Source organism: Neolamprologus brichardi, chromosome 7, assembly GCF_056152115.1.
Source record: "Neolamprologus brichardi isolate AB-2024 chromosome 7, ASM5615211v1, whole genome shotgun sequence".
Taxonomy (NCBI): Eukaryota; Metazoa; Chordata; class Actinopteri; order Cichliformes; family Cichlidae; genus Neolamprologus; species Neolamprologus brichardi.
Window position 1 is genome coordinate 57,630,765 of NC_142110.1, and position 14,406 is coordinate 57,645,170.

At 41.3% G+C, this 14,406-nt stretch overlaps 1 protein-coding gene across 1 annotated transcript in view; it reads right to left on the minus strand.

Annotated features, from left to right (window-relative positions):
• Positions 1-14,406, minus strand: part of LOC148102245 (voltage-dependent N-type calcium channel subunit alpha-1B-like) — a 224,611-nt gene that overhangs the window by 166,517 nt on the left and 43,688 nt on the right. The window contains exon 13 of the mRNA XM_087842717.1: positions 13,900-14,006. Coding sequence (XP_087698843.1) covers positions 13,900-14,006 — 107 coding nt within the window. The remainder of the gene's footprint in view (positions 1-13,899; positions 14,007-14,406) is intronic.

A 14,406-nucleotide genomic window follows, 5' to 3' on the forward strand; every position in this document is an offset into this window, starting at 1 on the left:
ACGGTCGTACATCTCTGTTCGACCCTTGCACTAACAGTCTACTTATCAAAGAGAAGCTTGACACTCCAGAGCAGCATCGTCAGTTTCCAGGAGCTAACGCATCCGAAATCCTGTTTGATGGGAAAGACAGCCTTGGTAAAGGGGTCTTCCTGCAAACGCCACACGACAACAAGCCTGCTACGTCTGTGGAAGACAAAGTCTTTCTGGAAATATTGGACAACGAGGTCTTTATGGATGACTCGAATAGTTGGGTGGCACCACTACCCTTCAGGTAACCAAGGTGCCAACTCCCTAACATCCGAGCCCAAGCAGTCAAGAGTCTTTTGACATTACGGCACATGCTGGAGAAGAAGCCAGACATGAAAGAACACATGATTGCCTTCATGCAGAAGATCTTTGAGGCAGGTCATGCTGAACCAGTACCACCACCCACATTCACACTGGTGGACAAGAGTGCTGGTATTTGCCAATATTCGGAGTGTATCATCCGCGCAAACCAGGTCAAGTACGGGCAGTGCTCAACTCCAGCACTAAGCATGATGGCGTCTCACTGAATGACATCCTGCTGAGTGGCCCTGACTTGAATAGTTCACTTTTAGGAGTCCTCATCTGCTTCCACAAGGAACCTGTAGCAGTGGCAGCAGACACAGAACAGATGTTCTATTGCTTCAAAGTCCACCATGATCACCAAGACTTCTTACATTTTCTCTGGTTCGAGGACAATGACCCCACCAAGCGCATCACGGAGTATAGGATGACCGTGCACATATTCGGCAACAGCCCCTCTCCCGCTGTTGGCATATACGGCTTGAGAAGAGCAGCTCTGCAAGGACAGGAAGACCACAGTGCAGAGGCAAAACAGTTTGTTCTAAAGAACTTCTACGTGGACAGTAGTCTTGCTTCCTTCCCCACCGATGACAACGCCATCCGAGTCCTGAAGGAAACCAAGGAGATGTTGGCTGATTCCAACATACGGCTATATAAGATAGCCTCCAACCACGACGTAGCAGTGGAGGCGTTTCCACCTGAGGAACGTGCTAAAGAGCTGAAAGACCTAGAGCTAGGTGTGGATCCGTTGCCTATGCAGAGAAGCTTAGGTCTCAACTGGCACCTTCAAACTGACAGCTTTACCTTTCTTGTCTCCCAGGAGGAGAAGCCCTTTACCCGTAGAGGTATTTCCTCCACAGTTAACAGCATATTCGACCCGTTGGGGTTTGCAGCTCCTAGGGCAAGGCTATAGTCAGAGAGCTATGCACTGAGCATTGCGATTGGGACAGCCCAATACCTGCTGAAAAAGTGGCACAGTGGATGTCTTGGAGAGACTCACTGAAGGCACTCGAGCAAGAGGAAGTCTGGAAAAACAAAAAATGTCCAACTTACCTGCTGATTGGTTGACCCAATCTCCTCCTTTCACCCAAGTTGGTTTGGGAAAAAATGATAGGGATGACTCGCCGCACTTTGGATAGTATGTTGCTCAAGATGCATTCCCCTAGTCTTTCACACAAAGTGCTCACCACGCTGATGGCAGAGGTCGCAGCCATCATGAAGGCCCGGCCAATAGTCCCTGTATCTTCCAATCCAGACATCCCAACCATACTCACCCCTGCTATGCTTTTAACACAAAAGGTGGACTCTGTGTCTGCTCCTTTGGAAGACATTGACCTCAAGGATCTCTACCAAAGTCAGTGGAAGCAAGTTCAAAGCCTTGTGGATTCCTTCTGGAAAAGATGGCGTCAAGAGTACCTGATGACACTCCAGCCGAGAAGGAAATGGCAAGCAGAACAAGCCAGCCTGCAAGTTGGAGATGTTGTGCTCCTAAAGGACAAAGAGGTTAAACGAAATCAATGGACCACAGGACTTGCGGTAAATACCTTTCCGGGTCAAGACAGCAGGTTCCGGAAAGTGGAGGGGAGAGTTGTTCAAGGAGGCACCCCCAGGGTGTATTCGAGACCCACCACTGAAGTTGTGCTGTTACTAAGAGGGACATAGTGGTATAGTACTCTATACCAGGCAGGGAGTGTGCTGCCCCTTTAAGGCAGGCATGATAATTTGGGTGTGTGCTTTTTGTACCAGCCGACTTGCCACATTTGCTGTTATGGACAACAGCAAATGGACTGTACAACAGAAAATACAAATGCTATTTATGGTCTCCTCACAAGAATGATAAGAAAAATAAACTAAGCCAATATGGCATGTCTGTTAATACAGAGACACACATGTTAATATGATCTCTGGTCTCCCACTCAGAGACACAGGTCTCCGAGTGTCCAGCATTCAGACGGCTACCTGAGGACACTCATGTGAGAGAAAATCTGCTCACACAGATATGTAGAGCCAAATACTGTCAATAAGGCCTCTGCAATGTTCTGAAGACAGTTAAACTTGTCAGGTGGTGATGTCCAGCAGGTGAAAATGCAAGCTCCATGAACACGCACAGCTGTGGATTCCAGCTGTTTCAATGTTGCATTAACTGGCGTTAACTCAGCCAGTTAATGCGAGACAAATCTAGCTGCTCATTAAAGATTTCTGGTTTGACCAGAAAATAAAACATTGGTCCATACACCTGAAAGTCCCAAAAATACATTGTGTTTCAAGTCTACGGATGTATCCGTGTATTTCCATGGTGCTGATGCTGTGCGGAGCGGACAGCTCCTGAAGCTTTAGAAGTGTCGGAATGTGGAAAGCTAACAACGCCCCTCTTACCAGTAGGCTAAGTTATTTTTAGCCAATTACAAGTTGAATCTGGTACTTGGCGTTGTTAGTTAAGATACCGTCATTAAGAAGAGGCACAACTAATGTGTCTATGCGAGCTGATTTGCGATGTGCACCGCTGGCGCGGCAATTTATTTTTTGATGCACCTTCTCAGATTAATTCACTGCGTGTCGTGCCCAGGGCTGAACTGGGACAAAAAAACAGCTCGGGCATTTTGACTACAGACCGGCCCACCAGGTATTAAAGCCATAAAACTTTTGAATGAAAACAAACACGATTGTGACAGTGATGTACACTGTCTTGTTGGTATATGTATGATTTCTATACATTTTACATCAGCTAAAAACTTTGGTTGTAAGCTTCAGATAATTATTTAATAACAGCTAGATATTTTAAATGAAAATAAAGTATTTCTTTGTGCCCCCCTTTCCCTGTTAATGCCCCACCTGGCCCCCTGGCAAAACTTTGCTAGACCCGCCCCTGCACAGTTACCAGCTGTCAGCTACTTAGAAAATAATATTGGTGTTTTTTTGTCTCTCAGAAACAGTTTATAACTTCCCTTCAACTCATTCATGTGACCTAAAAGGTAAACCTGTTTCTCCATCACCTGTTCAGCTCTGATGATTCAGTAAGGACATCTCCTGGTTTCATCTTCATGTTTCCCTCTCACCAGATAACCAAACCGATATCATGACCAACTGTGGCTCCAGCAAACCTCAGCTGATACTAGAAATTAATATTAAATAAATTCTAACAACAGCTGATCAAGCTTAAACGTGCTGCTGTTATTTAGTGCGACATCCGGCGGTTTCCTCTTTCTGGCGCAAAGTGGGCGATAAACAAACAAGAGAGGAACGCCGATCAGCTGATCATTGATCAGTTTCATGATTGAAGTAGCAACAGGAGGGGGGGGGGGGGAGAATGAGAGAAGAAGAGGCAGCTGTGCAGCAAAGACAAAGAATAACTCCACCTTTGTGTCTTTTTTCATTCTAGCTGTAGTCCGGGACAAACTGCGTCCCCTCTCAGCTCAACACGAAACGCGTAATAATTTCTCTGAATGAGGGACGATTCAGTCTTTTTACGGGACGGTTGGCAGTTCTACTAACTAACCTTATGAATTAAATAAAGTTCAACATCAGTAACATCATAGCACCCACCCAGCTGTATAGAAACTCCGTCATGCTAGCTAGTACGCAGTACAAGTTATTGTAACTGACTGTAAAAAGTCAGCACAATGAAAATAAACTTCACCTAAACTTGGTTTATATCTGACCCAGATAGACTGCAGGTCATAACTTCTTACCTGAAGTTCAGTTCACCTGACGCTCGGACCGACGGCCGCCTCGGGTCTCTCCTCGTCCTGCCTCCGATCTCCCTCATCCACGTGCTGGCCTCCACCACTTGTTAATTTTACAGAATCTGTGGAAGCTCCGCGATGCCACCACCAAACAACTGAGTTATTTTTACACACCGGCCAGCATCTGGCCAATCCAACACCTTTCATTGTTTATACCGTTACAAAAATTAATATATAAAAATCATTGGGCCACCGAGCAAATGCCCGGTATGCCCGATGGCCAGTCCAGCTATGGCCGTGCCATCAGTTAACCCTTTGCGTGCCAACTGTGGCACGCGTGCCTAGGGTTGCCAACCCCTGGTCTAGAGTTATAGCAGGCTGAGAAAACATTAGAAAACTCAGACCTGTCACAGCTACAAATTAACTTAAAACACCTATGAGTCTCTTGTACTAAAACAACTTCTGCCTTTAGTTTTTGAAGCTGGTTAAATATCTTTAACGTCTTCTCTCTTTAATGTCTTCTCATTCATTTTTCATTTGTTCCTTGGTAACTAATCATAAATCGTTTACCTAATTGTAAAGTGTAACTGTAAAGAAACCTAAATTGTTTCACTCTTATAAGCAGGGAGGCACCCGCTCACTGGGCAGACATCGGCCAACATTTTCGTTGTTTACTGCCACTTGCCAATAAGGAAATGATATCCACTGATGTTAGTGGCCATTGAGAAAAACAAAACAAACAAAAAAGGGTATGGACATCAATTATTGGTCAAACTGTTATTTTCAACAAGAATGTGTCAGTAAGTCAATATTGGCTAAGCAGAGCAACACTGGCATACTATATGTTATCCACTATGCAACAACTATGAAAACAATGGTTGCAGGTTAACATAGCTGGACTGGCCATCGGGCATACCGGGCATATGCCCGGTGACTTATTTTTTGTTATTTTTTTTTGTAACGGCATGAACAATGATAGGTGGTGGATTGGCCAGATGCAGGTCAATGTGTAAAAATAACTGGATGAGGGAAGGGGAGGCAGGAGGAGAGCCCCGAGGCAGCCGCTGGTCCGAGTGTCAGGTGAACTGAACTTCAGGTAAGAAGTTATGACCTGCAGTCTATCTGGGTCAAATATAAACCAAGTTTAGGTGGAGTTTATTTTCGTTGTGCTGACTTTTTACAGTCAGTTACAATAACTCGTACTGCGTGAGCTAGCATGACGGAGTTTCTATACAGCTGGGTGGGTGCTATGATGTTACTGATAGTGAACTTTATTTTATTCATAAGGTTAGTTAGTAGAGTTGCCAACGGCTCCTTAAAAAACTGGAATGGTTCCTCATTCAGAGAAAATATTACACGTTTCGTATTGAGCTGAGAAGAGACGCAGTTTGTCCCGTACTTTCGCTTTAATGAAAAAAAAGACACAAAGCTGTAGTTATTCTGTCATTACGCTGCACAGCTGCCTCTTCTTCTCTCATTCTCTCCCTCCCCTGTTTCTACTTCAATCATGAAACTGATCAATGATCAGGTGATTGTTTTTTTCTCTCGTTTATTTATCGCCCACTTTGCGCCAGAAACAAGAAACCAGCGGATGTCGCGCTAAACAACAGCAGCACGTTTAAGCTTGATAAGCTGTTTGTTTTTCATTTAATATTATTTTCTAGTATCCGCTGATGTTTGCTGGAGCCACAGCTGTAAAGCCGCTGGTCATGATGTCGGTTTGGATATGTGGTGAGAGGGAAACATGAAGATGAAACCAGGAGATGTCCTTACTGAATCATCAGAGCTGAACAGGTGATGGAGAAACAGGTTTACCTTTTAGGTCACATGAATGAGTTGAAGGGAAGTTATGAACTGTTTCTGAGAGACAAATAACACCAGCATCCTTTTCTAAGCAGCTGACAGCTGGTAACTGTGCAGGGGCGGGTCTAGGAAAGTTTTGCCAGGGGGCCAGGTAGGGCATTAACAGGGAAAGTGGGGGGGGGGGGGGGGGGGGGGGGGGGGGGGGCGGCACAAAGAAATACTTTTCTTTCTTATTCTCATTTAAAATCATACATATACCAAAAAGACAGTGTACATCACTGTCACAACAGCGTTTGTTTTCATTCAAAGGCTTTATGGCTTTAATACCTGGTGGGCCGGTCTCTAGTCAAAATGCCCGATTTTCTGTCCCAGTCCAGCCCTGCAGGTTAATACTGGCAGTGTTATCTTGCCAGCTGACTGTATTTCATCATCAGCCAGTGTTGTTCTTTATCAATATTAGCAAAGTTTACCATAAGGCAGCAAAGAAAGTTTACTTGCTTTCAGGTTTTATTCAAATGTTAGTCTTTTCATTTGTTTCCCCACTTTTTTCCTGTTTCAAAATCAAACACCAGTTTGTGAGAAGATTATCTTCTTTTTTTAATAGGCAGATAAAGTTTTACATTGGCATTGGCTAATTTGTCAATTGTTTGTTACAGATGTTTGTATTTTAATATTCAAAAATGTTTTTGCCCAAAACATATGTGCACTATATGTCAGTAAAAATACTATGCAAATATTGCTGTCCTTGAATGCTGAGTAAACACTGACAAAGAACTGATTGTATCTCTTGTACTTTATCAACGCAGTATCTAAAAACTTTGCACCGTAGTGGTTAAAATCTCATTCTAATAAGAGTTAAAAGCGCATTCGGTTATTAGGTTTATAGGGTTATTGAATTATGGTTAACGGTTGGTAGAATTGTTTTTAAACATTATCTGCCAATTACATCTGTCACCCATCTCCAAATCTGTGCCCCTACCTGGCCCCCCCAACAAAAATTTTCTAGACACTCCACTGGGAATGGGTAATGAGCATACTTGTATCTTTCAGCTGTTCAGAATAACAGTATCTGCATTCTAAGTTCTGTCTAAGTTAATATAAGGCCAGGATAACAGGTCCTCTTGATTGCTGACAAAACGTTGATAGTAGAGGTACAAAAAGTACAAAAATGCCCTCAAAGACAGAAAGTAAAAAGTAGCAGTTTGAAGGACAATACCAGCTGTTCTTTTGCAAAGTTAACTTATATAGCATGATCAAACATGGGGACACAAACTTTTTTTTGGCTTTGCCTCCACACCTAAACAGAAAAAAATAATACTATATTCAATGGTTAAAGGAGGTGGGGAACCCTAAGATCAGTCCATGAACACCACAGCCACTGGGCACCAGTCCATCCAAGTACTTTACCATAAATTCACCACAGCAAGGCAATCTAAGCTGTTTATCCTACACTAAACTGCGGGGGATTTTCATGCAACTTTTGAATGACAAAGTTAGTATACTTAAGTTTGTTTTGCAGAACATTTCAATACGAAAAAATAAAAAAAGGTAACAACCTTCACATCATATATAGATCAAATATCTGATTTAACAAGTAAGGACATTACATGTGCTTTAAATTTCCACTTCACTGAATAGCACTGAGCAGTCCTTAACTTTAAATATGACCTACTGTCCTGACCTTCCTCTCCTGCCCTGTCTTTCTTACAACTTTTCCATCTTTGAGTGGCAATATCTTGCACCCTCCCTGTGAAATACAGCAGCTGTATCTTCAGCAAGTATCTTCAAAATGTTTTAATTTAAATTACCCACCACCTAAAAATGTTATTCCCTTTGTACTCTCTACCTAAATGCCGAAGAAATGCAACCACAACTTATGGAGATCTGCACGAAAAACAGTTGAAAAGTGATTTTTTTGTTGTTGTTTTTATGTGTTTTTGTATGTCTAATATGTTTGCTTAGATTGGTGAACGGGCTGTAGTCGACTGGATTTATGAATGGGTTACATATAAAATAAAGAAACTATTTGCTTTGCAAGCATCATAATGACTCTGACTCATTGTGGATTATTGTGCCTGCATTCAAATCAATCCAATCCAGAAAACAAATGTGTGAAGCCTGTACTAACACTGCATTATTTTGGTCAGTCTTCTCCTTTATCCACTATGATCAGTTTTGAATTTCTAATTTGCACTGCTCTTGGTAGAATGCTGGTCATTACTGAAATAAACTTGTTACAACTTTGTTTAAAAGTCTGAACTTTGCGTACCCATCATCAGTGTACCTGACATGGGTAACTTGCACATCTGTAGAGGTACTATTAACAACATATTCAGGTGCTGGAGCAACACAAGCAAACATCTATAAAATGTCTTTTTGTGAAGAACTCCCTTAATTTAGCAAGACAAAACACAAATAACTTTGTATTACAATAATTCAGGTGCTTAAATATCTCGACTGCAATCACCCACTTAAATCTTGCAGAATTATATTCACAACAAAAACAACAAAAAACCACTACATGATAATTCGATATTTTAAAAGTTGTGATTAAAAGCTATCATTGTTCATACGTGTCATTTATTATCTTTCTACTATTTAAATTCAATAACTAAATATCAGGTTTAAATTATTTCTAAACCACTGTACCTTTACATTTTACACTATGCCCCAACATACACTGAACAATAAAATAACCAGCTTGGAAAATGAGTCAAACCTGCAGTTATACATCCACATACATGGTTTAAGCAGTTATAAGCAGGAAATCTAAACTGTACAGAAGAGGTAGGGCAGGCACTGAAAAGAAATCAGCAAAAGGTGATAATAATAAAGAGTTAAGAGCTGACAGTCACTCACGACACTTGTCGATTACAAGTAAAATCAGTAAAAAATACACACGTAATTTTACTGACACATACAACTCTGTCACAAGGTATGAGTGATAAGAGCCCCCATGTCATTTTAGGCACAAAGGCAGAATGACAAAAAGGTTTACCTGATAAGAGTACAGTGTTTAACGTCAACAGGAGAGGGATGTGGGGACGTTAATGACAGAACTTCAAAGTTGTAAAAATAACTCACAGTGAGCTAATGCTGCAGATGGACAAGCTGCTAGAGTGCACATTACTTCAACTGCATGTTAGAAAACTGCACATGCACAAAAAAAAAAAAAAAAGGGGAACGTGGGGAAAACATATAGCATGAAGTCAGAGAAACAGCCAGACAACATTCAATTATTATCTGTCTACTCTGTCTATTAGTATCCTCTCAAATGAGAATGAAATGAGGACCAATGAGGATCCAAAACAAAATTGACACTTAACCTGAAAAAAAATGGGCCAACAGGCACATGTTAACTGAGATAATAAAACATAAGCATTTCAGTGTAACTAGTGATGTGAAAAGAAGACATTCATCAGGTCAAGTTGCTGTGCATAACAGAATAAATACATGGGCAGAGCATTTTGGCATCAGCTCTAGGATCACACATTTATAATGTGCCCTGCCTATATCCATGAGACCTCATGAATATACGCAGCAAACCTTTACTCTGCCTGTTGCATCCTGTGTTTTAGGTTCTCTTTTCTGAGATGTTGCAGAAATAAGACAATCTTGAGATTTCATCTTGATGCATGCTCAATCATCCAGGTAAGCAAATCTCCAAAAGCTGATTTTGTTCATCTGGACGTAGCATTTTCAGTGGGAGAAACGTTTCTGCATTCGCCATCTTACAATGTTGTGATTGCAACCCTTCCCCAACTCTCTGTGAATTGATCAGTGGTTCTTGATCAATGGTTATGAGAATTTGCATAGTAATGATGAAGGAACTGACCTCCCAGCCCATTGTTCCTTCAGTGGGCTGGTTTCAGTCATTATGCAAATGTCTTGTTTATAAGATTGGAGAAACCTGCAGTCAGCTGAGACTGAAGAAGTCACTTCGATGAATGACGAAATGTTTCTCCCACTGAAAACGCTACGTCCACATGAACAGAATCAACTTTTGGAGACAACCTTGAGATTCAAATTCTCAAGCCAGAGGTCCACTGACACTAACAGAGTCTAACCCTTAGAGGATGTTTGGCAAAATTATACTTTATTCAGATGAGTGGTTTTCTTGATCATCTTGACATTTCCTAACTACATATAGGATAATGTGCAAAAAAGGAAGGGGAATCAATTAGGTTTTAATTAAGGTTCTACAATCCCCTATCCTGGTTGTTATTTACATGACAGTTTAAGAAACTGGTGCAATTGTTGGTTATTTAAGTGCATGTTAATATATCTAATTAAAGAACATTCTGACTGTGACTGCCATGGTGCCTCCATCCTACTTGGCTGTCTACACCAGGTTTTGTTCTCTGTCTGTTTTTCTCTTAGTATTTAATGTTTCTCCTTCTTGTTTCTCTGTGCTTGTTTTTTATGTTTATATTTGTTGGCGAGATTCATCACATCTTGCTGAGGCTAAGGCTCTGTTTTTATTGGACCTGCCAATCATCTCTGACAGAACAATACAACCACAAAAATGGACTGAGCAGACTCTTGTGAGCTGTGCTTTCACTTCAAAGGAAGTGGACTGGCATGAGCAAATACTTCGCCACATTATTGGCGAACCATGATCGCTGAAGAAATCGCAGAGGTAAAAGGTAGTAAAAAGGTATGGTTAATCCACCATTTTCAGCCTCTATCCCCTCACCTCCTCAGATCAGTAAACTGACTGTCTCTCCACTCCTGAGGTGTTCATGGGTGAGTTTAGCAAATGTGCTGGATTTCTTACACATAGAGTTCGCTAGTATTCAAACAAAAAAGGGCATATGAGTCAGATTGTTCCAAGATTGCTTTTTTGTGGAGATATTTTAAGACCAGGTGCTAAAATGGGCACAGGCTGTGCTAAAAGCAAGCCCCATTCTTTCTTTTGAAGATTTCATTCCTAAATTTCGGAATGTAACTTGAGTCTAAACCCGATGTTGGCTGCTCATCAAGGAAATTTAAGTGTGCCTGACTTCTCAACAGACTTTTCGATGTTGACTAAAGAAGTGGGCTGATAGTAGAAGGCCCTCCATGGAGCACAGTTTAAATGATTATTTGAAACATGAACTAGCTGCCAAACAACTGTCTTTCTTGTTGGATTTACTCATTGCAATGTGTAAAAATTGATGACCATGTCCGCAAACACAGGTGAAAATTTAACTTTCCCAGAATGCTCCTGGCTCTTATTCTCCCCCGCAGTAACAATGTCCCAATAATGTCCCTCTGTAAAGTATTTTAAGTCATGGCCCTTGATGGAAAAGGACCTCCCTGTCCCTGATATCACACAAGACTCAGACTGTCTCACTCACTCTCTCTGGCAACCACACTGAAGATGTGAGCTTCTTTGTGTTTGAAGCCCTTCTTACTCCTCTGGTCCTTGGTCATCCCTGGTTACGTAATCATTATGATTATGTAACCAGGGATGACCAAGGATTCAAGGTTACTTTATTTATACCTGTAAGTAAATTTGCTTTACAGGAAAATGATAGCATTTGGCATCCCTTTGCATCCCTTTAATTGGATAAAATGGGGTGCTGAAAAAAGCTTTGTTTCATGTTGACAATGTTTCTCCACAATGTAAGTGGGGGTGACCTCAAACCAGGCCCCATTAAGTATAAGCTGTAATTGATTGGCCTATCAATAAGAATCACAAGCAGTTGTGTTGCTTTGGTTTTTCTTTGGTTCATCCGTGACTTCAGTAAGCAAGTCCTCCCACTAATGCAACTTGCCTCTCCCAATCTTCTGTTCCAGTGGTCACCATTGGCTCAATGTGCCTTTGATCTTCTCAAGCAACGCATCATATCTGTCCCCATCTTGTCTCAACCTGACCTCACGCAACAGTTCATTGTGGAGGTGGATGTGTTCTACTGCTGTGTGGAAGCTGTCCTATTGCAAAACAAAGAAGGTAAAAAGCGTCCCTGTGCCTTTTTCTCTTGTTCTCTCTTCCCAGCTAAACAGAATTATAATGTTAGATATCAAGAACTGCTGGCAAGCAAATTTGCCCTAGAGGAATGGAGGTGCTGGTTGAAAGGGTCAGGACATACATTCATCATGTGGACTGACCACATGAACCTTGCATACCTCCAGACAGCGTAAAGGCTTAATACTGAGCAAGTCAGGTGGGCTCTGTTTTCCACTCAGTTTAACTTCACCATAACTTACTGACATTCCTCACAAAACATCAGACCACTTTCCTGGCAATTCTCCACTTTTGACAAAACCCCTGACAAATCAACCATGGTCCGTGCTTTCTGAATGATTGGATCCCCTATCTGGTAAATTGAATCAGCCCAGCAAACAAAACCAGACCATGGCAGCAGTCGTCCTGGTCGCCTCTATGTGCTCGCTTTGATTTCAGTCTAAGGTGAATTCTGCTCTGCTCTCTGAGCCAAGGTTGGCCTGCCTTCTGCGTTTCATCCTCAGACTAACAGACAAGCACAACGTACCAACGTTTGGAGCTCCCCCCTGGCTTGGTAGAGTATGCCCATGATGTCATGACATGCCATAGAAGGTGAGCTTGTCATATGGCATAATCTATGCAGTTGGCACTGCCACTGGAAGGCTACCTATGCTATCCTGCTAAGGACCATGGAGCAAAATAAACGTCTTACCAATCGCAATAGAATCCCAGTGCCGGTCTACTGTCCTGTACTACGTGGGACTGGAAGAAGGGCAACTGTCATATTCTACACTGTGAGTCTTCCTTGGCTTGCACATCAAGGTTTTGTTTTTTGTCTAGCTCTCCCTTGTGTTTCCCCTCTCTCCTCTTTTTACGGGTTCCCAACTCTGGCCAGGCACACCTGCTCTAATCACCCACATATTTATCAAGAATCCACTACTTAAGGTAGTGGATGAGGATAACTCTTTGTTTGGTAATTGGGCTAATCGGTTAGCTGAAACCCTGGCTCCTGCTACTGTTTTTGCTCGGATTTTGACTGTCTGTTTCCTGTGCACAGGCCCCTGGATTTCCTTCCCTGGTGTGGTGCGCTTAACCCTCAGTTGAAAGGGAGTGTGAACTGTAAATTTTGGATGTGTTGATTCACTTTGTTCCTGGACCATTTCCCTTTTCTTGTCTTACTGAACTGTGATCTCCCGAGCCCAGTGCTAAAGTCTACCAGCCCATTAGCCTTGACAATGGTCAATCCACGCTAATACTTTCTAAAACGATGTCTTAAAGAAAATCATTTTCGGATAAAAAGTTTTAGATATAAAACATCCACGTACATATATTTCAGATGACCATTCCTCAAGTGGGTAAATCTCCACAAGATGTAAGCGCTAGCATAGATAACAAACATATTGAGAAAGTCTAATTTGAATTAACAAACAGTAGTCAAGGATGTTTTGTGTTCCAGATAATGACCATGTAACCTCTGTGAACTGTTTACATATAAATACGAATAAACAATTAACACATTCTGAACCATATGCATGATTTGATTTGTTGGATAAAGCAAAGTTTAAAGTTAAAATTTTTCTGCCACACTGGATTTGACGTTTTTGTTTTGACAAACATTACATTTTTTTTAGTCACAAATGTATTTCCCAGTATTTATCAATAGGCAGGGATGATTGTCTCATCAAGCCTCACAAAATGATGTTTTCTGAACATGTGTCACAGCCAATCAAAGTGATTTTGCAACAGCTGAACACTAGGGAGTGCTAGTATCCAACCTGCACAGATCTAATAGCTTTGGAAATACTATTCTGATATTTGTGAAGATTGTGTTCGTTATTTCACAGAAGAGTTGAGCATTGGCTTTGGTCTGCAGTCTCAGAGAACCATTCTAGCTGAGTTGTTTTGTGCTAAGCTGTTACATATTTCTGCTTTTTTTCTATATTTGTAATGATATTTTGTGGACAAAGATTTAATATGAACATCAAAAATGCAAAAATGTATTCTGTGTGTTGAATATTGACACAGGCTGGAAGGATTTAGACTGCATACTTGTGAAGTGGTCCTTAATGTAGCTAAAGAAAAACCACCCACAATTCTTGGGAGTCACTACGATGCAGTTTATCAAGTCAGGACAAACATTAAAGGAAGAAGACTTACGCTGTGATGGAAATGTTAGCGGCTGACATGGGGCTGACTTCCTTTACCTCCTTGGCCTTCTGGAGGGCAAGTTTCTTATTAATAGCCTCCTCTTGCTCCTCTTCATCCTATAGGTATAGAAAAAAACATACATGGACACATATTTTAACTTGTTTATGTGTTTATTTCAGGACTATAATAAATAACAAGTCGCTCAATGCACTGAGAAGTCCTTTATAATATATTTATTTTGCTGTGACCATTGTTGATAGAAAGTCCACTATTAAAGAACAAAAAAAATTTAAGTCTAGCAGGAGCATTCAGAATATGGATATATTATAAGGGTAAAATCACTGAAGATTACGAGGTTCTTTTTCCTTTGTCAAATCCTGAGCTTGCCATCTTAGGGCATTTTGACATCAATAGTATCTTTAGTCTGTTCCAAATCACTTTTCCTCACCTTTTACATGTGATCTGGTTTTCTTTCACACAGACAAAAATCAAACACATGGCACAAAGAGATAAAAG